Source organism: Bombina bombina, chromosome 5 (assembly GCF_027579735.1).
Source record: "Bombina bombina isolate aBomBom1 chromosome 5, aBomBom1.pri, whole genome shotgun sequence".
NCBI classification, from domain to species: domain Eukaryota; kingdom Metazoa; phylum Chordata; class Amphibia; order Anura; family Bombinatoridae; genus Bombina; species Bombina bombina.
The window spans coordinates 44,463,494-44,486,707 of record NC_069503.1 but is presented as its reverse complement, the minus strand read 5'-3'; the positions used below and the strand labels follow the sequence as shown (position 1 = coordinate 44,486,707).

The 23,214-nt window shown below is 37.1% G+C and overlaps 1 protein-coding gene across 1 annotated transcript in view; it reads right to left on the bottom strand.

The window, feature by feature from the left end:
* LOC128661274 (uncharacterized) overlaps nucleotides 1-23,214 on the bottom strand; it is a 322,964-nt gene that overhangs the window by 71,296 nt on the left and 228,454 nt on the right. The window contains exons 6-7 of the mRNA XM_053715548.1: nucleotides 11,862-11,995; nucleotides 9,885-11,044 (exon numbers count right to left, since the gene is read on the bottom strand). Of these exons, the coding sequence (XP_053571523.1) occupies nucleotides 9,885-11,044; nucleotides 11,862-11,995 (1,294 nt within the window). The remainder of the gene's footprint in view (nucleotides 1-9,884; nucleotides 11,045-11,861; nucleotides 11,996-23,214) is intronic.

The following is a 23,214-nucleotide window of genomic DNA, read 5'->3' as shown; positions in this document are numbered from 1 at the left end:
TAGTCACTGTGGCTTAGATTTAGAGTTGGGCGGTAGCCGTCAAAACCAGCGTTAGAGGCTCCTAACGCTGGTTTTGGGCTACCGCCGGTATTTAGAGTCAGTCATTAAAGGGCCTAACGCTCACTTTCCAGCCGCGACTTTTCCATACCGCAGATCCCCTTACGTCATTTGCATATCCTATCTTTTCAATGGGATCTTTCTAACGCCGGTATTTAGAGTCGTGGCTGAAGTGAGCGTTAGAAATCTAACGACAAAACTCCAGCCGCAGAAAAAAAAAGTCAGTAGTTAAGAGCTTTATGGGCTAACGCCGGTTTATAAAGCTCTTAACTACTGTGCTCTAAAGTACACTAACACCCATAAACTACCTATGCACCCCTAAACCGAGGTCCCCCCACATCGCCGCCACTCGATTCATTTTTTTTAACCCCTAATCTGCCGACCGCCACCTACGTTATCCTTATGTACCCCTAATCTGCTGCCCCTAACACCGCCGACCCCTATATTATATTTATTAACCCCTAATCTGCCCCCCTCAACGTTGCCTCCTAATACCTACACTTATTAACCCCTAATCTGCCGAGCGGAATGCACCGCTACTATAATAAAGTTATTAACCCCTAATCCGCCTCACTCCCGCCTCAATAACCCTATAATAAATAGTATTAACCCCTAATCTGCCCTCCCTAACATCGCCGACACCTAACTTCAATTATTAACCCCTAATCTGCCGACCGAATCTCTCCGCTACTGTAATAAATGGATTAACCCCTAAAGCTAAGTCTAACCCTAACACTAACACCCCCCTAAGTTAAATATAATTTAAATCTAACGAAATAAATTAACTCTTATTAAATAAATTATTCCTATTTAAAGCTAAATACTTACCTGTAAAATAAACCCTAATATAGCTACAATATAAATTATAATTATATTATAGCTATTTTAGGATTTATATTTATTTTACAGGTAACTTTGTATTTATTTTAACCAGGTACAATAGCTATTAAATAGTTAAGAACTATTTAATAGCTAAAATAGTTAAAATAATTAAAAAATTACCTGTAAAATAAATCCTAACCTAAGTTACAATTAAACCTAACACTACACTATCAATACATTAATTAAATACAATACCTACAAATAACTACAATTAAATAAACTAACTAAAGTACAAAAAATAAAAAAGAACTAAGTTACAAAAAATAAAAAAATATTTACAAACATTAGAAAAATATTACAACAATTTTAAACTAATTACACCTACTCTAAGCCCCCTAATAAAATTACAAAAACCCCCTAAATAAAAAAATGCCCTACCCTATTCTAAATTAAAAATGTTCAAAGCTCTTTTACCTTACCAGCCCTGAAAAGGGCCCTTTGCGGGGCATGCCCCAAAGAATTCAGCTCCTTTGCCTGGAAAAAAAACACATACAATACCCCCCCCAACATTACAACCCACCACCCACATACCCCTAATCTAACCCAAACCCCCCTTAAATAAACCTAACACTAAGCCCCTGAAGATCTTCCTACCTTATCTTCACCTCGCCGGGTATCACCGATCGGTCCTGGCTCCAAAATCTTCATCTAACCCAAGCGGGGGCTGGCGATCCATAATCCTGCGGCTGAAGAGGTCCAGAAGAGGCTCCAAAGTCTTCATCCTATCCGGGAAGAAGAGGCGATCCAGACCAGGCAACCATCTTGATCCAAGCGGCATCTTCTATCTTCATCCGATGAGGAACGGCTCCATCGTGAAGACCTCCAGCGCGGATTAATCTTCTTCCGACGACGTCCAACTGAAGAATGACGGTTCCTTTAAGGGACGTCATCCAAGATGGCGTCCCTCGAATTCCGATTGGCTGATAGGATTCTATCAGCCAATCGGAATTAAGGTAGGAAAATTCTGATTGGCTGATGGAATCAGCCAATCAGAATCAAGTTCAATCCGATTGGCTGATCCGATCAGCCAATCAGATTGAGCTCGTATTCTATTGGCTGATCGGAACAGTCATAACACTCATATGAGGGAGACTCCCAGGTCTCCAAACCAGGAAGGAAGGGGGGGGGGAGGGGGAAGGGGGGGGATGTTCAGGAGCAGGATAGAAGAGGGCAGGGGGGGAGTGGTTGGTCCTGGGAAGGGATGACGTGTAAACCCCCCAAAACTAGAAGGGCATATCCTAAGGTAAGGCCTTATGTCATCCGTGGGAGGCTAGCAGGGGGTCAGGACATTAGGTTTCCAGGTTGTGTCGTATTCGTCTTTCCAGTCAGCCCAAGTGAGCTCAAAAAGGTCAGAGTTACCCAGTTTATAGAATATATCTTTTTCCATGGTATAAATATAGGCCATATAAGAGCAGACCCTTGTCCAGCTAGGTCCAGTCGCAAGCTATTAGGTGCTTAATGGACATAAAGAGGTAAATGCTAATATACGCATGGTGCTTGGGAATAGCATGGACACCTACATGTAAGAGGGCAACTGCCGGCGAGATACGAAGCGAAACACACAGTTTGGAGAGGACTCTAAAACATCTAGCCCATAGAGGGCGAATTTTGGGGCATTCCCACCAAATGTGTAAAGAGTCGCCTCTCTGACCACAACCTCTCCAACAATAAGGTGACGCATCTGTAAATATTTTAGCCAATCTGGTGGGTACATAGTACCAATGAGCCAGCAGCTTGTAATAAGTCTCAAATAGGGTTGTGCAATGTATGGCCTTTTTAGTACGCTCAAGAGTGTATCTCCAAATTTCTTCCGTATATGATTTCTCAAGTAGGGATTCCCACTTTGCGAGGTGGGGAGTAGCATACGAATCTGAGTGAGGGTCTAACAAGGTATAGTGTCTAGAAAGAGGTCGATAGAGCCTGTTCCCCTGGGTCCAGGTGGCCTCCCATGGTGTCAGTGGACGGGCCAGCTGGGGCTTGAAACCCCAAGAGATCAAGAAGTTTTTGATTCTATGATGTTCGAATTTTAGAAAATGGGGTAAGGCCACATCTGTCCCCAACTGAAGAAGGGATCGGAATCCACTCTCTGGTGACGGAAGCCAGAGGTCCGAAACCACATTAATTCCAACTTGGACCCATTTCAGTGGGTGGGAATCCTGTAGGCCTGCCAGCAGGCCAGGAATTGAGGTAATAGGAGATGGGTGGGGAGTGACATGTCTAGAATGGCGGATTTTATCCCAGAATAGCAGGCATTCACGAATGACAGGATTTGTCAAAGTTAACCCTCTGCGACAATGTGTGGGCGTCCAGATGAGATCCCGTAAGGTTAGGTTGTGGGGCAACGAGGCCTGTTCAATGGAGCGCCATTTGCACGTAGCCTGCCTGACCCCCCATTGTGAGACATGGGTGAGCATCGCCCCCTCGTAGTATCTTACTATCGAGGGGGAGCCCAAACCCCCTCTCTGTCTGGGCAATTGCAAGACTTTCTGTGCCACTCTTGGGGGTTTTCCGTGCCAGATATGCTTTGTGAATTCACTCTGGAACTGTAGGAGGATTTGTCTAGGAACTCTGATAGGTAGACACCGAAATAAATAAGTAATATGGGGAAGGAAGGACATCTTCAGAGCTGCAATCCGTCCCATCCATGAGACATGCGAGAGATTCCAACTCTTGCTAAGGGAGCGAAGCTCCGATAGCAAAGGAAGATAGTTATCTCTGACAATCCGAGGGAAATCATTGGAAAGTTTGACACCTAAATGCGTCACGAACATTTCTGACCATCGGAAAGGGTATTTGGCTTTTAGGGGAGCTAGAGCCGAGTGTGGGTAGGCTTGGGTGTAAATCTCCATTTTAGAAACGTTTAATTTATAATGAGAATGGGCGTTAAATTCCTTAACTATTTGTAGAAGTCTGGGAAGAGAAGTCGAGAGGTCCGACCAGAAGAGGGTAATGTCGTCAGCAAACAGGGCAATATTGTGTTTGGAGCCGCATAGGGTGGTCCCAACCATGTGCGGGTCCGATCTGATTTGTTCTGCTAACGGCTCAATAGCCAGAGGCAGTCACCTTCACAACATGTGGTGTAGGAGGGAACAAGGTGTATATATATAAGCTTAATTAGTTGTGCTCGTATATACCCAGGTTATAAAGTCAGCGTTATTTAACACACCAGATTAGTTATCATGACTTCAGCAGCACTATTTACAATATACGGCAGACTTGCTAATGTAGGAACTATTCCGGCAATGTATTGACGTCGTATAGAAACAAACAGTACTCCAAGTGGGTTCAATGAACCTCTACTGTTGAAACATAGTAGCCGTTAGCCCAGCGTGTTATATATCATTCATGTACAGTCAGCTTGTCAGCCATTAAACTTAGTACAATTCAGAGCAATGTCCCAAGTTGCGGTATGGGCAAACAAATAGTTCACTTGTATATAGCTGTACGATTAGTTTACTCACAGTTCTGTATGATCACTGGTCGCCGATAATTCAGTTTACACAGAATCCGGATGCATCCTCCTCAGCATCTCCTACCCACACCGCTCAGCCTCTCACAACTAAACACTCCTCCTCCACATGCAACGATGACGTCAGGGTCAGCTGGAGCCCGTGTTGGCCGGGACGTGCCAGAGGAAGTGGAATCCCCGTATTCCACAGTAAAATGTAAAAAAAGAAGGATCCTATGCATGTCCAGAACGGGAGGCAATTCAACTTCAAATTCAGATTAAAAGTGTAAAAATATCTTTATTGTATTACTCCATAGGATAAAACGTTCAAAACAGTCTCAGCAAAGAGAAAGTAAGAGATAGTAAGTAAGTAAGAGATAGTAAGTAAGTGACTATCTCTTACTTACTTACTTACTATCTCTTACTTACTTACTATCTCTTACTTACTTACTTACTATCTCTTAATTACTTACTTACTTACTATCTCTTACTTACTTACTTACTATCTCTTAATTACTTACTTACTTACTATCTCTTAATTACTATCTCTTACTTACTTACTTACTTACTTACTATCTCTTACTTACTTACTTACTTACTATCTCTTACTTACTATCTCTTACTTACTTACTATCTCTTACTTACTATCTCTTACTTACTTACTATCTCACTATCTCTTACTTACTTACTATCTCTTACTTACTATCTCTTACTTTCTCTTTGCTAAGACTGTTCTGAACGTTTTATCCTATGGAGTAATACAATAAAGATATTTTTACACTTTTAATCTGAAGTTGAATTGCCTCCCTTTCTGGACGTGCATAGGATCCTTCTTTTTTTATAGAATACAATTTGTATTAATTATTTCTGTTATTAATTAAAAAATATATTAGATCAGTTTATTATTGTACCACTGATTGTATATAACTATGATTTAACTCCTGCAAAGAGATTAAACACATAGTTGAAGTCAGCTTTACAGCAGCAATGTACTACTGGGAGCTAGCTGAGCATAACTGGTGAGCCAATGGCAAGAGTCATGTGTGTAGCCACCAATCAGCAGTCAGCTCCAACTTTCTGCTGCTGGGAATATATGCATATTCTTTTTAGCAAAGGATACCCAGAGAACAAAGTAAATTTGATAACAGAAGTGAAGTTTAATAAAATACTGGTCTGGATTACAATCACTTTTGATACAAAGGGATTTATCAGACATATAATGTTCCCTTTATATATACAGTATGTGCTATTATCAGTTCTTGTGGCTTCTAACTAACATGAAAACATCTAACAGACATAATATCAAGTTACAGAACATGACTCACATATTACATACCCAGTATACATGTAGGTTATAGTAGCCATTTAAATTAAACTGATTATGATCACATGACACACATATTACATACCCAGTATACATGTAGGTTATAGTAGCCATTTAAATTAACTGATTATGATCACGTGACACACATATTACATACCCAGTATACATGTAGGTTATAGTAGCCATTTAAATTAAACTGATTATGATCACATGACACACATATTACATACCCAGTATACATGTAGGTTATAGTAGCCATTTAAATTAAACTGATTATGATCACATGACACACATATTACATACCCAGTATACATGTAGGTTATAGTAGCCATTTAAATTAAACTGATTATGATCACATGACACACATATTACATACCCAGTATACATGTAGGTTATAGTAGCCATTTAAATTAAACTGATTATGATCACATGACACACATATTACATACCCAGTATACATGTAGGTTATAGTAGCCATTTAAATTAAACTGATTATGATCACATGACACACATATTACATACCCAGTATACATGTAGGTTATAGTAGCCATTTAAATGAAACAGATTATGATCACATGACACACATATTACATACCCAGTATACATGTAGGTTATAGTAGCCATTTAAATTAAACTGATTATGATCACATGACACACATATTACATACCCAGTATACATGTAGGTTATAGTAGCCATTTAAATTAAACTGATTATGATCACATGACATACATATTACATACCCAGAATACATGTAGGTTATAGTAGCCATTTAAATTAAACTGATTATGATCACGTATGTACCGGTTACTGATACAGCGCCTGATTATAAATGGAGCGCAAAATATCACTTTAGTTTAAGCATTATTTGAGCTCCTATTTATAATACCAATGCACTCAAATGTGCGCTGGTATTACAGGGTAGGTGCAATGCCAACACAACCTCACATTTGCATTGCACTGAAGCATTGCACTCACAAGAGCGTGCTCCAATAGGCTCCAATGAGCCTCGTTCTCATGAGAACTAGCGCAGCGCATGGGGTAGTTCGCGCAGCGATGGCAGTAAATATAAATATATATATAAAAGCATATACATGTATATTTACACTGTGTATATATATATATATATATATATAAAAGCATATACATGTGTATTTACACTATATATATATATATATATATATATATATATATATATATATATATATATATATATAAAAGCATATACATGTGTATTTACTCTGTGTATATATATATATATATATATATATAAAAGCATATACATGTATATTTACACTGTGTATATATATATATATATAGATATATATATATATAAAGCATATACAGTATATTTACACTGTGTATATTATTATAGGTTATTTGTAGAGCGCCAACAAATTCCGCAGCGCTAATATATATAAAAGCATATACATGTATATTTACACTGTGCATATATATATATATATATATATATATATATATATATATATATATATATATATATATATATATATATATATATATATATATATATATATATATATATAGAAAAGCATATACATGTATATTTACACTGTATAGGATAGAGAGGAGAAAAACGAGGAACTGCAAAACTCTTTCCAAAGTGGTTAATTTATTGAGCAGACAGGTAAAAGACACAGCCACAGTGTGCAGGGTTAGATCTAGATATATAAAAGCATATACATGTATATTTACGGATGGATGAAGATAGAAGATGCCGTCTGGATGAAGACTTCTGCCCGTCTGGAGGACCACTTCGCACGGCTTGGATGAAGACTTCTCCTGGCTTCGCTGAGGACTTTGGCCTGGTTGGATGAAGACTTCTGCCGCTTCCTTGAGGATGGATGTCGGATCTTCAGAACAGTAAGTCGATCTTCAGGGGGTTAGTGTTAGGTTTTTTTAAGGGTGTATTTGGTGGGTTTTATTTTTTAGATTAGGGTTTGGGCCTCAAAAGAGCTAACTGCCGTTTTAAGGCAATGCCCATCCAAAAGCCATTTTTAGGGCAATGGGGAGCTTAAGCTTTTTTAGATAGTATTTTATTTGGGGGGTTGGTTGTGTGGGAGGTGGGTTTTACTGTTGGGGGGTTGTTTGTATTTTTTTTTACAGGTAAAAGATCTGATTACTTTGGGGCAATGCCCCGCAAAAGGTCCTTTTAAGGGCTATTGGTAGTTTAGTTTAGGCTAGGTTTTTTTTTATTTTGGGGGGCTTTTTTTTTTATTTTGATAGGGCTAATAGATTAGGTGTAATTAATTTAAATATCTTGTCATTTGTTTATTATTTTCTTAAGAACGAATATTCTTAAAAATCGATTTTCGAATGTTGTTTACAGTTTTCGAAAGTCACATTCTAATTTGAATGTCACATTCAAATTCGAATGTTACATTCGAATGTCACATTCAAATTCAAATATTACATTTATAAAACACAATTGTAGACTAGAAACACTATTTCGAATGTCACATTGGAATCGAATATCATATTTGAATCGAATGTCACATTCGAATTAGAATATTACATTTATAAAACACAGTATTAGACTAGAAATACTATTTTGAATTTGAATGTCACATTCGAATCGAATATCACATTTGAATCGAATATAACATTTAAAACACAGTATTAGCCTAGAAATACTATTTCAAATTCGAATGTGACATTCGAATTCGAATGTAGCATTCGAATTCGAATATTACATTTAGAAATTTAATGAATACATAGCTAAACATTATATTAGTCGAAAGAATATTTTCGAATTTTATTGAAAAATTTGAAAACAAAAATTCGAAAATAGAATGTTATAGAAACATTCAAAATTCGATTCTAACGAACAAATGTATCAAAATTTGTTTTAAATTTCGAATTTTTAGAAACATTCGCCCATCCCTAGGTGTTAGGTGTAGACATAAATTTTATTTCCCCATAGGAATCAATGGGGCTGCGTTACTGAGTTTTACGCTGCTTTTTTGCAGGTGTTAGACTTTTTTTCAGCCAGATCTCCCCGTTGATTCCTATGGGGAAATTGTGCATGAGCACGTACGACCTGCTCACCACTGACTTAAGCAGCGCTGGTATTGAAGTGAGATTTGGAGCTAAATTTTGCTCTATGCTCACTTCTTGCCTTTTAATGCCAGTTTTGTAAAAACCCGTAATACCAGTGCTGTATGTAAGTTAACGGTGAGAGAAAACTGCCCGTTCGCATTGCACAGCCTCTAACGCAAAACTCGTAATCTAGCCGGCTATTTTTTTTATTAAAGAAAAGTAAACACTTACATTTAGGGGCATTTGGTGGACATTTAGAAAATTAACCAGAGCTCATGGTAACAAAAAAATCAGCCACTTGTAATGGCTGGCAACTTACTGCGGACCCGCAAATGGGCACATTTGCACATTTTTAGGTGTGCGATAAATTAGCGCTCCACTTGTAATCTAGCCCATTGTGTCTCATTAAATAAAATCAGTTCCCCCTCAGTAATTCATCTGGTATATAAGATGTACAATGCTAAGCATCTATTGCTATAAGAAAAGGTTTATCCACATGATGTGCACATTAAATATATCTCCCAGATGTCAATATTTTGAGACTGATTTTATTGTTTATATAATTCTCTAACACTCTATTTATGTAAAGACTCCTTTATTCTGTAAATATAATTATTTTCTCCCCTATGTAAATCAAACGTACTACGCCTAACACGGACATATTAATAAACAACACTGGGGGTGCTTTGGTGGTGTATGGTTGTGTAAACTGGTCAGTATGAGGGCAGATTTGTATATTCCTGTGTGGTGTTTGAATTCTAATCACATTGATATGAGAGAAACTGAGGTGCACATATCTAGAGGAACAAAGGACAGCAGGAGAGCACATCCAATATGGGGCTTTAATAACTGGGATTTAGAAAGTATTATTAAAAAAAAAAAAAAAAAAAAGAAAGTATTATTTACAATAGGATCCTTTTTGATGCTTCTATTTAGAGAGTTTGTCCTCTTTAGGATAATTGTAAAAAGGTTGTACACTGTGTATATAAAGTTTATTTGTGTGTAAATATTTGGTGTTTTGTGATACCTTACTTTAATAAAAACATTTTTTCCCACTTTCTAAACATGTGAAAGGTTTCTTCCCTTGTGGATCCTTTCATGTTTTCTCAGACTACTCTTATGTATAAAACGTTTTCCACACTCTGTACATGTGAACGGCTTTTCTCCTGTGTGACTCCTTTCATGAGTTTTCAGATAACTCTTTTGTGTAAAACATTTCCCACACTCTGTACATATGAAAGGCTTTTCCCCTGTGTGACTCTTTTCATGAGTTTTCATATAACTCTTTTGTGTAAACCTTTTTCCACACTCTTTACATGTGAAAGGCTTTTCTCCTGTGTGAATCCTTTCATGAGTTTTTAGATCATTTATTTGTGTAAAACCTTTTCCACACTCTGTACATTTAAAAGGCTTTTCTCCTGTGTGAATCCTTACATGAGTTTTCAGATAACTCTTATGTGTAAAACCTTTTCCACACTCTGTACATGTGAAAGGCTTTTCTCCTGTGTGAATCCTTTCATGAGTTTTCAGACTATTTATTTGTGCAAAACCTTTTCCACACTCAGTACATTTGAAAGGCTTTTCTCCTGTATGACTTCTTTCATGAGTTTTCAGATTACTCATATATGTAAAACTTATTCCACACTCTGTACATGTGAAAGGCTTTTTTCCTGTGTGACTCCTTTCATGAGTTTTCAGATTACTGTTATATGTAAAACATTTTCCACACACTGTACATGTGAAAGGTTTTTTTCCTGTGTGACTCCTTCCATGTTTTCTCAGATTACTCATTTGTGTAAATCTTTTTCCACACTCTGTACACGTGAAAGGTTTCTCCCCTGTGTGGGTCTTTTCATGAGGTATGAGATTTCCCTTGGTTGTGAAACATCTTCCACATTCATTACATCTGAAAGGTTTCTCCCCTGTGTGGGTCTTTTCATGATATATGAGATTTCCCTTGGTTGTGAAACATCTCCCACACTCATTACATGTGAAAGGTTTCTCCCCTGTGTGGGTCTTTTTGTGATACATAAGGCTTCCTTTAGATGTGAAACATCTCCCACATTCTGTACACGTGTGAGTTTTCACAACTGTGTGAAGTGTGTGGTGTTCAAGGAGATGCAAATTGCATGTGAATCTTTTCTCACATTCTGTACATTTGAATGGTTTCTTATTTGTATGAATTATTTGGCTAGACTTAAGACTTTCCCCTACTTTTAAATGTTTTGAAAACCCAGTAAATGAGTGTGGTTTATCCTCAGGTATAATTATTTCACTAGATAAGGCATAAATGTTGTCCTCTTGTTTGATGACTAAATTACTCTCTGTACATATTGATTGCTGCCCAGTTCCTGCCAATTCTCCATCTCCTTTAAATATATGTTTTGATATCCCCAATGTTTGCGAATAGTCATTAGTGTCTAAGACTTTTGGAGTTTGTGGTATCATTCTGATGCTTTCTGTAGTAAAGGATGGGTATGAACTATTCAAGTGATTGTCTACATAAAAAGAAAAAGGAATAAAGAAAGTTTATTCTTTAAAATGGAATCCATCGTCTTACACAAATCATATTATTTATTTACACTCCATAAAATGGCTTCTGTTTTGTGTTTATTTTTATACTGATTAACCTGTAAATCACAAATTTAAACAAAGAAAGACAAATAATGTAAACATTTCTACATCATAATAAACTAAACCACTGATTACTAAATAAAACAATTTATAGCGCCTCATTAAATAAGGTGCAGGTGGATAATGTTCTCAGCCAGGGAACAAGTACATCTGTATTCTGGGCAAGATAGGTGGCATCTACCATCCTTATTTAACATTGCACAAGCAAATGCACATACAGCACTGCCCGGCTCATGCTCAACCAGTAGGGTGAGAATATGATGTCTTAATCATCACAGACTAATAATTAGTGTGAGATGTTGTGAAAGGCTAAAGGAGCAGTGATCTTATGACACTTCTTAGTTTGCGGTTGCAGTTGTTTAATTTATATAATCAGCCAAAAATGTATTAGTTTAATAAGACTCACTGTGAAATTAAGCACACAAATCAGTGGCAGTTCTGGGGTGGGGAACACTTACTGGTGGAGTTCTGGGTGTTCCACATATGGGAAAAAGGTAGGCGTACGTGTAGTCATGGGTGTTCCATGAGTTGGGTCAGGGTAGGGGAAGGTAGAGTTGCAGGTGATCTGAGAGCCGGTGTTGACACAAATGTTCTACAGATATAAATATAATAGTTTATATTTGTTTAATGAGTGATCTATTCTATTTACCTAGTAATTAAAGTCAGCATAATATCTATTTTACTCACCTAACACATATGAGTTCATGCTGATAACAGGCTCCAATGTCTGTGCTCAGGAAGAAGGTTCCCTTATTCACTCCAGTTACATCAATACCTGATATCTCTAAGTGCTCTGGCTGTGTCAGTAAAAAGTATATTAAATGGTTTAGACAGATAATAATAAATAATGGTTCTGATTAACGGTACGTATGGTATAATTAAAGGCACACATAACAATTCATAAGATACAGATCAGCTGATTAGGTTATTACATATGTGCTATTGATTCAGCACACGCATTTAGTACAGTTAGCTCTGTGGGTGTTACAATTGCACCGTAAATATTTATCTTTCCAGAACTTTACAAGTACAGTATAAGCTCAGGAGTAGACAATCTATTTATGAGTGGGACAAACCACAACCTTACAAATATATTATAATCATTTTTTCCATTATTTATATCAAATAGCAGCACTACACAAATGTTAAATAAGAGTTGTTTATATGTAATTTAAATCTAATACTACAGTATTGATATTGTACTTTCTACAGATCCTCACTGTCAGACATTTTGTATTTACTAAAAATAAAATGTGTAACAAAAACCACACACAAATAGTGATAATAATACAGACCAATATGTAGTACCGACCAATATCTAGTAATATATCCGACGTGAAAAGAGTCTTTAATGGAGACAATACCACAAACACAAATAGTGATAATAATACAGACCAATATGTAGTACCGACCAATATCTAGTAATATATCCGACGTGAAAAGAGTCTTTAATGGAGACAATACCACAAATACAAATAGTGATAATAATACAGACCGATATGTAGTACCGACCAATATGTAGTAATATATCCGACATGAAAAGAGTCTTTAATGGAGACAGTACCACAAATACAAATAGTGATAATAATACAGACCAATATGTAGTACCGACCAATATCTAGTAATATATCCGACGTGAAAAGAGTCTTTAATGGAGACAATACCACAAATACAAATAGTGATAATAATACAGACCGATATGTAGTACCGACCAATATGTAGTAATATATCCGACATGAAAAGAGTCTTTAATGGAGACAGTACCACAAATACAAATAGTCCGTACGATGTTCCTCAGAAGGAAGAGAAAGAAACACATCATAGCATAATACTGTGTAATCTTCACTCCCCAGATGGAAGGCAGACCCAGAATACTCACATTAGTTAGAGCTTCAACAGCTCAAGATAATCAGGTTTATTGTGCAGACCCCAGGCAGACTGGATACAGACACAGACAAATGCTTAAAGTAAATGTACAATTTATTAATAACAAAAGCTAAAGTTCTTGTAGATCACTAAGGGTAACAGGTACAAACATACACAGATACTATGCGTGTGATAGTCCGTTGTTACAGACCGCATGAAGCTACACACTGTATCTGTAGTCTTTCTGTACCTGTAAGGATTCCACTCCTGGTTTTCCTTTTTTCTTCTACAGCTCACCTTCCACCTCTATTTAAGTCATGTCTCCGCCCCAAACAAGTGCTTAGTTATTAACTTCATATCAGCTAAGCTCTATGCATCCATTTCTTAACCTGTGCATTATTTCATGAATTGAAGATATTTGCTACTACAAGTTATTGGATTTACAATTACCAGCAGGAACTGTTCCTACAAACTGCTACCCAGTGAACGGATTTAATTCATCTAAGTTACTTTTACCCTGAGGATTGGATCTGTTTCATCAGACACCTGCAAGCAGTACAAACCGGGACTTTCAAGGAGTAACCGCAAGTAAAATAAAATCTTAAGTTGCTTCACACAGTTAACTGATCTATTTGCTGCAAATACTATCATATCGCTACTTCTGTTTCAATATAACATTTGTAACAAACCAGGTTCACTGTAACGCTACGGAACAGCTCTGACGTCATCAGCAGGGGAACTCCTGTGTACTTGACACGCCCCTGTCAGCAGCTGCAGGTTTCTGTGTTCTCTCTCACTACATATTACTCGGTTACTACTACAATAAGGTTAACGGTGGTTAGTCCATATAACTCTTGCTACCTATTTAAACAAAGGTCACAATATTGAAATTCACTGCTTACCAATCCTGAATATTAATTCAAAGTTCTTGTACTTCCTTTTCAGTTATAGTTTGGAATATTGCTACACATTAATAGTAGCTTATTACTACAAATATATACTCATACTTCAATTCATCATATATTAAAACTCACTCTGAATCATCACAGCCTATGCTGAAATAATAGTCTGTATTAAAGAGTGAAACATTCACACTTTACGGCAGTTGAGATCCAACATAATAAAACACATTACAGAATAACTAAGCCCTTATTATGGATCCAGCCGAACTCCCACAAATTGTCTTTAACCTGTCACAAAGGGTAGACCAACTCAGCCAGGGTCTAAGAGAATTACAATTGGAAAATGAGACTTTGAGAAACGTTATAAAAGATTCCATCAATCCTAAGCTACCAGCCCAAGAGACCTCTCCTGAACCCTTTGTTGCTCCTCCAGAATATTTTCAAGGAGACAGAAATCAATACCGCCACTTTAAGAATGCTTGCCTTCTTAATTTTTCTCTCAAGCCTAGGACCTATCCAAATGATAGGGTGAAAGTTCTCTGCATGATAAGCTACTTAAGGGGAGAACCCCGTATATGGGCTGACACACTATTCGAAACTAATAATCCGGTCCTATCATCCTTTTCGGCATTTCTTGACGTCATGGATGAATTGTATAATGATACCAACCTCCAAATTACAGCTGAGAGCAAAATGAGGAAACTTAAACAAGGCTCCAGACCTGTGGAATATTACATAACGGAGTTCAAACAGTACTCCATTGACTCCCAATGGAATGCCATAGCCCTCAGAAATCAATTTAGGCTTGGTCTTTCGGATGCAGTCAAGGATGAATTAGCCAGAACAGAATTGCCAGAGACACTTGAGGCTCTTATGAAATTAAGTAGCCATATCGATAGAAGATTAAGGGAGAGAAGATCCGAACGACAATACTCAGACCAGCCATACAAAAAGGAAAAGGTTCCCAGTCCTAACCAACCTACTCTTAGGTCTACTAGTCCCAGCGGAGCTGAAGCTATGGATATCAGCATCTTCAGGGGACCGCTATCACCGGATGAACGTATGAGAAGAAAGACCCGGGGCCTTTGCATGTATTGTGGTGATCCCGCTCACAGTCTTAAGGACTGCCCTATCATACCTCAGAAAAAGAACAGTAAGTGTAGCACTAACTTTACCTCTCAAGTAGTACTTAATAAACCACTTCACTGTTCTCTACTTTTGTCTTTACAGTGGGCAAGTAAACAGATCTCCGTCCCTGCTATCGTTGACACCGGAGCTCAAGGAAACTACATTGACAGCTCATTAGTCTCTATCAATAAAATACCACTGATTAAGAAATTGTCTCCTATTTCTCTTCGTGTTGTTGATGGCTCTGAGATTTCTTCTGGACCTATTACACATCATACCATTCCTCTTTCTGTCACAACATTAAACAATCATCATGAACATCTCTCTTTTGATGTGATTACATCTCCATTATTTCTAATTGTTCTTGGGTTGGCTTGGCTACAACTACATGAACCTCAGATCAGTTGGAAATCTTTAGACATACATATAAACTCACAATATTGCCAACAAACTTGTATTAGGCAGTCACTACTTTCTCTGAACCCCACTTCTGACATTCTTGTACCAATTGAATACAGTCACTTCGCTGAGGTTTTCAGTAAAAAAGAGGCTGAAACACTTCCACCTCATCGATCCTATGACTGCCCCATAGAGTTAAAACCAGGTACAACTCCACCCATAGGACATTTATATCCTCTATGTCAATCTGAATTAGACCACCTGAAAAGCTACTTAGATGAGAATTTGAAGAAAGGATTCATTCGTCCTTCTGTCTCACCAGCTGGTGCTGGTATGTTTTTTGTCCGAAACAAGGATAACTCTTTACGCCCTATTATCGATTTTAGACAACTAAATAAGATCACCATAAAAAATCGCTACCCACTGCCACTCATTCCGGAACTCATAGAGAGACTAAGACATGCTACTATCTATACTAAATTGGATCTGAGGGGCGCATACAACCTTGTACGCATCAGAGAGGGGGATGAATGGCTCACGGCTTTTAGAACAAGATATGGGTTGTATGAATACCTAGTTATGCCTTTCGGACTCACCAACGCACCAGCAACCTTCCAATTCTTTATAAATGACATTTTTCATGATTTACTCGATATTTGTGTCATAGTTTATTTAGATGACATTTTGATTTATTCCTCCAATACTACTGACCACATCAAACACGTTAGTTGGGTTTTATCTCGTCTCCAGGTTCACCGACTTTATGCCAAACTGGAAAAATGCATTTTTCATACTACAACCATAGATTTCCTGGGTTATTCCATCAGCCCTGAAGGCATTCAAATGCAAGAGGGAAAAGTTGAGGCAGTAAAATCATGGCCAACTCCTATGAACAGAAAAGATCTACAAAAATTCCTCGGATTCAGTAATTATTACAGGAAATTCATCCGAAATTTCTCGAGTATTTCGAAACCTCTTACCAAACTTACTAGTTCCAATTGCGTGTTCAGATGGTCGAAAGAAGCTGCTGATGCTTTCAATTTCCTTAAGGAGTCCTTTTCCTCAGCTCCTATTTTAAAGTATCCTGATCCCGACCTACAATATATATTGGAAGTGGATTCTTCGGATTATGCACTCGGTGCAGTCTTATCACAACGTAAGACACTCAAAGAACCTCTATTCCCTATCGGCTTCTTCTCAAAAATTATGTCCTCTGCAGAAATGAATTACTCCATAGGGGATAAAGAATTACTGGCCATCAAAAGAGCTTTGGAATTTTGGAGACATCTCCTAGAAAGTACATCTCATCCCATCATAATTTATACAGACCATCGTAACCTTGAGTTTCTACAGAACAACAAAACTTTATCTGGAAGACAGGTTAGATGGAGCCTCTTCTTCAGTCGTTTTGATTTCCAGATTTTGTATAGACCAGGATCGAAAAATGGAAAGGCAGATGCACTCTCCCGCAGAGATCCTAGACCCATTCCTGAATATACACCTAGTTGTATCCTACCACCTACTAAATTTCTCGCTTCATTATCTATATCAGTTCCAGACTATGAAGCCGCCTTAGGGTTGGAAAAACAAGCACTTCTGAACTCCCTAATTAAGAAAGATGGATTATATTATCATGGTTCTCAGATTTACGTACCTGAACCACTCAGAGCACAAATTATTAAAGAACACCATGATCCTCCCTTACTTGGTCATGTAGGTATCAGACGCACTAAGGAATTAGTAAGCAGAACTTACTGGTGGCCATCCATGGAAAATTCTATCAAGCTCTACATTCAGCAGTGTATTACTTGCTCAGTATCCAAACCCGAGAGAAGACCTCCCTACGGACTCCTCATGCCTTTGGACATACCCAATTCACCCTGGGTTCACATTGGTATGGATTTTATCGTAGAACTACCGCCAAGCTCTGGTTTCACCACCATTTTAGTCGTTACTGACCACTTTACTAAAATGGCACATTTCATTGCTTACCACAAGTTGCCTACTTCCTCAGAAACTGCACATTTGTTTCTGAACAACATTGTAAGGCATCATGGTTTACCGACTGTTTTGTTCACAGACAGAGGTAGCCAATTTACCTCAAGGTTTTGGAAAACACTCACTACAAGTCTGCAAATTGAACAACGGCTAAGTACTGCTTTCCACCCACAAACGAACGGACAAACTGAAAGATTGAACCAATGGCTCGAACAATACTTACGTTGCTACTGTTCATACCATCAACATAAATGGTCATCTTTTCTTGCTATGGCAGAATTTTCCTACAATAACACTATCAACAGTACCACCAATTACTCTCCCTTTTTTGCTAACTATGGTTTCAATCCTAGATTCAATTTTCAGCATTCCTCTTCTGAAAATACACCATCTGTTGACGAATTACTACAACGCCTATCAGAAAACTTCCATCATCTATCTACAAACATACAGCATGCACAAGCATCTCAGAAAAAGTATTATGACTTAAGACGTAGAGTTGCTCCAAAGTATGAAGTAGGAGACTTCGTGTGGTTGTCAACAAAAAATATCAAATTACATCTTCCCAAGAAGAAATTGGCTAGTCTATTCATAGGCCCATTCAAGATCACTCACATAGTAAATGAGAATGCAGTTACCTTGGATCTACCTGATAATTTGGTAATACACCCTACCTTCCATGTCTCTTTACTTAAGCCTTATACAGGTCAACACCCTCCTACTCCTTTCCTTCCTCCTGATCCGGTATGCCTGGACACAAACATGTATGAAGTTCAGGATCTCTTGGATTCAAGATATTGTAATGGTGAACTTCAGTATCTAGTGAGATGGAAAGGATTTTCATCTGAAGAAGACTCCTGGGAACCTCATACTCATATTGATGCTACGAGGCTTGTTGCACGTTTCCATAGACGTTTTCCCCACAGACCAAAACATCCAGCCGTGGTCAGCTTGCTTGAGGGGGGGGACGTGTAAGGATTCCACTCCTGGTTTTCCTTTTTTCTTCTACAGCTCACCTTCCACCTCTATTTAAGTCATGTCTCCGCCCCAAACAAGTGCTTAGTTATTAACTTCATATCAGCTAAGCTCTATGCATCCATTTCTTAACCTGTGCATTATTTCATGAATTGAAGATATTTGCTACTACAAGTTATTGGATTTACAATTACCAGCAGGAACTGTTCCTACAAACTGCTACCCAGTGAACGGATTTAATTCATCTAAGTTACTTTTACCCTGAGGATTGGATCTGTTTCATCAGACACCTGCAAGCAGTACAAACCGGGACTTTCAAGGAGTAACCGCAAGTAAAATAAAATCTTAAGTTGCTTCACACAGTTAACTGATCTATTTGCTGCAAATACTATCATATCGCTACTTCTGTTTCAATATAACATTTGTAACAAACCAGGTTCACTGTAACGCTACGGAACAGCTCTGACGTCATCAGCAGGGGAACTCCTGTGTACTTGACACGCCCCTGTCAGCAGCTGCAGGTTTCTGTGTTCTCTCTCACTACATATTAGACGGTTACTACTACTATCAGCTTTAACGGTGGTTAGTCCACATTTCACTTGCTCCCTATGTAAACAAAAGTCTCACTACTGAAATTCACTGCTTATCATTTCTGAATATTAATTCAAAGTTCTTGTACTTCCTTTTCAGTTATAGTTTGGAATATTGCTACACATTAATAGTAGCTTATTACTACAAATATATACTCATACTTCAATTCATTATATATTAAAACTCACTCTGAATCATCACAGCCTATGCTGAAATAATAGTCTGTATTAAAGAGTGAAACATTCACACTTTACGGCAGTTGAGATCCAACATAATAAAACACATTACAGTACCGGATAGGTACCTCTCCTTGTGACCAATTTGTACAATGCTTAACAGACTCTACATTTTGTATTTTTCATGTGCTCCACACCCAGTCCTTTAAATTCTCTTGGTCAGTAGTGAGTTGTCTTAAATCACACTGCAAGGGGGGGATTCGGAGAGACAGGCTCTAAAATGTTAACTTTTAATTGTTTTCTAGGACAGAGATAAGAAAAGGAAGCCTTTGTGTTTACATAGATTGATAACATAATGAGATATGATCTCTCATCAAGCTCAGCCCATTTAAAATGTTCATAAAGTATATAATAACAAAATCAACAGATGCAAACTAACAATACAATTGGTGATGCACCAAAATGGAAATTCTGGACCGAAACAGAACCCAAAAATCTGGGATGCACTTTGCCGAAAACCGAAACCGATAACGAAAATTTATTTTTTCTAATGATTTTCAAATATTTTTTTTATTTTATTTTTTTTACATAATTAGACTATTTAATGAAAAGCCCACACTTTTATTGAAAGTAACTCACTAAAATTTGAAAAAAATATCTTAAAACAATAATATGCTACACAATAATTTTACACAAAAAAAACCCAGGAAAAAATGTGTATGGCTTTGTCCTGTTATTGATATAAAGTCCTTAGCGCTTTTGACTTTTTTTTGTTTTTTTTTTTTATATTTTTAATAAATCCTGATAATATGTACCAGATTCAACTTCTCTATAAGTATATATCTGATATTTTTAAAGCGGACTAGATATCTGAGCGCCTTTTCCTCTGCTGCAGGAAATATAGCTACAAACAGAGAACCAGCCTTAGCCAGAAGCATGTGGACATGTTGACATTTTTGCATTTCAATGCAAAGTTTCTGAAAGAGTGAATAACAGAATGTTATTAACAGTGATAGTCTAACTCTTTCTAGTTCTACCTCTTTTCAAACAGTTTGTGGTTTTGTTTTGTATAATTATAAAACTGTGCTCTGCTGCTTAAAAATTGGACAAACAGTTGTGTTAATGTAAAGTTTTAGTCTGAAGTTTATATTTGTAACACTCATTATGTGGATTTTATTTAAAATATAGGAAACTATTATTGATTCTTTTTTTATCCGATTAGTCGATTAATCAAAAAAATAATCGGCCGATTAATCGATTAAGAAAATAATCGTTAGTTGCAGCCCTATTTAACAGGTTTTTTTTACCAATTATCCAAAAAAAATAGTCCTAGAAAACTCATTATATTGAAAACAATAAGTCAAGTAATGAACTTAAACAGCAGCTCTAGGTTAGCATCAAATTTGAAACTTGCTACACAAACATTTTACCAAAAATAACCGGAATAGCCAAAAATGTTTCTGCGGCCGATATTTTGGTGCATCCCTAAATACAATGTAATAAAACGTACTATGGATTTCTAAAGAGCAGTAGATTTATTTCTGACATTTTGTTCTGCACCTGTGTCATGTGACAGTGATCAGCCAATAACAGACTCATATCTGTATATAATATAAACTCGTGCACATGCTAAGTAGCAGCTGGTGTCACATGACCTGTATCATGTGACAGTGATCAGCCAATAACAGACTCATATCTGTATATAATATAAACTCGTGCACATGCTAAGTAGCAGCTGGCGCCACATAACCTGTATCATGTGACAGTGATCAGCCAATAACAGACTCATATCTGTATATAATATAAACTCGTGCACATGCTAAGTAGCAGCTGGCGCCACATAACCTGTATCATGTGACAGTGATCAGCCAATAACAGACTCATATCTGTATATAATATAAACTTGTGCACATGCTAAGTAGCAGCTGGCGCCTAATAACCTGTATCATGTGACAGTGATCAGCCAATAACAGACTCATATCTGTATATAATATAAACTCGTGCACATGCTAAGTAGCAGCTGGTGTCACATAACCTGTATCATGTGACAGCAATCAGCCAATAACAGACTCATATCTGTATATAATATAAACTTGTGCACATGCTAAGTAGCAGCTGGCACCACATAACCTGTATTTTATAAACATTGTGTACAATTTGTTCTGCACCTGTATCATGTGACAGCGATCAGCCAATAACAGACTCATATCTGTATATAATATAAACTCGTGCACATGCTAAGTAGCAGCTGGCGCCACATAACCTGTATCATGTGACAGTGATCAGCCAATAACAGACTCATATCTGTATATAATATAAACTCGTGCACATGCTAAGTAGCAGCTGGTGTCACATTACCTGTATCATGTGACAGTGATCAGCCAATAACAGACTCATATCTGTATATAATATAAACTCGTGCACGTGCTAAGTAGCAGCTGGCACCACATAACCTGTATTTTATAAACTTTGTGTAAAATTTGATAATGGAAATAAATCTGAAACAGCTATTTTATATAAAAATAAACCTAAAGGTGAAATCTCCCATACATTTTATACTCTTTTATACACTGTTATAAAAAGTCATTAGAAACACATTACAAGGAACAGCAAAGTCACAATTAAACTTTCATGATTTAAATTTAATAAACTTTCTATTTACTTCTATTATTAAATCTGATTTGTTCCATTGGAGACCTTTGTGACAAAGCATACAATGCACTATAGTGCGCTCGCTGCTGATTAGTGGCTGCACATACAAACCTCTTGTCATTGGCTCACCTGATATGTTCAGCTAGCTCCCAGTAGTGCATTGCTGCTGCTTCAATAAAGGATACCAGAAGAATGAAGTAAATTTAATAATAGAAATAAATTGGAAGCCAAATGTACAGGACACTGTCCCTTTAAGTCTGTGATCATGTGACATAAACAGCAGCAGCTGAAGGTGCAGAATACACTTACTAAGGTCTTTACTAACAACAAGAATCAGTCACAGATCAGTGGGATAAACGTTCTGATGATAAACAGGTGCAGCTAATAGAAATAAGAAATGTATTATAAAATAACCTCATTAGAAATAAAATAATATGCAGATCACAAGATATTTATCATTAGATCAGTATATGTGATGAGACTGATACAACAGGGCCATAAGCTGAGTGATATTTATTACTGGAGCAAATAGCAGCTTCAGACTCATTTTAAACCCTTAACGACTGTGACGTGCCCTGTTAAGGGATTGTCTGTCTGTAATAGAGCGAGTCTTGCTGCACTATTAGACCCTCCAATACTCTTGCTAAAATAGCGCAGTTTCACATCTGGCAGCGAGACCGCACTATTAAATAAACACCCCCATAGAAAAACCAGCGACGTCATTAAGAGATTAAATGGAAAATTGTTAATCTAGGCGCTACAGGTAATTATAAACCTATAGGGAAATACAGGATTCTGGTTGGCTGATACTTAAGAATCTGTTGCTCATTGGATAATAGGAACAACCCCCACAAATGTATTATTGGACAGACCCCCTCAATCTTTAAAATATGCTTTTTTTCTGCTACAAATTAATTTTACAGAATGTTATAAATCATTATGTATTAAATTAGCCTATTTAAATGAAAGAATTAACCATTAAATTACTTCACACAGCATGAAAAAAAATAGAAGACAAATTAAATAAATGCAGTGGCATTTTATATAAATTCAGTTTCTTATATGAAGTGAAATATTTTATCTTTATCATAACAAAATACAGAACAATATTTTCTCATCATTAT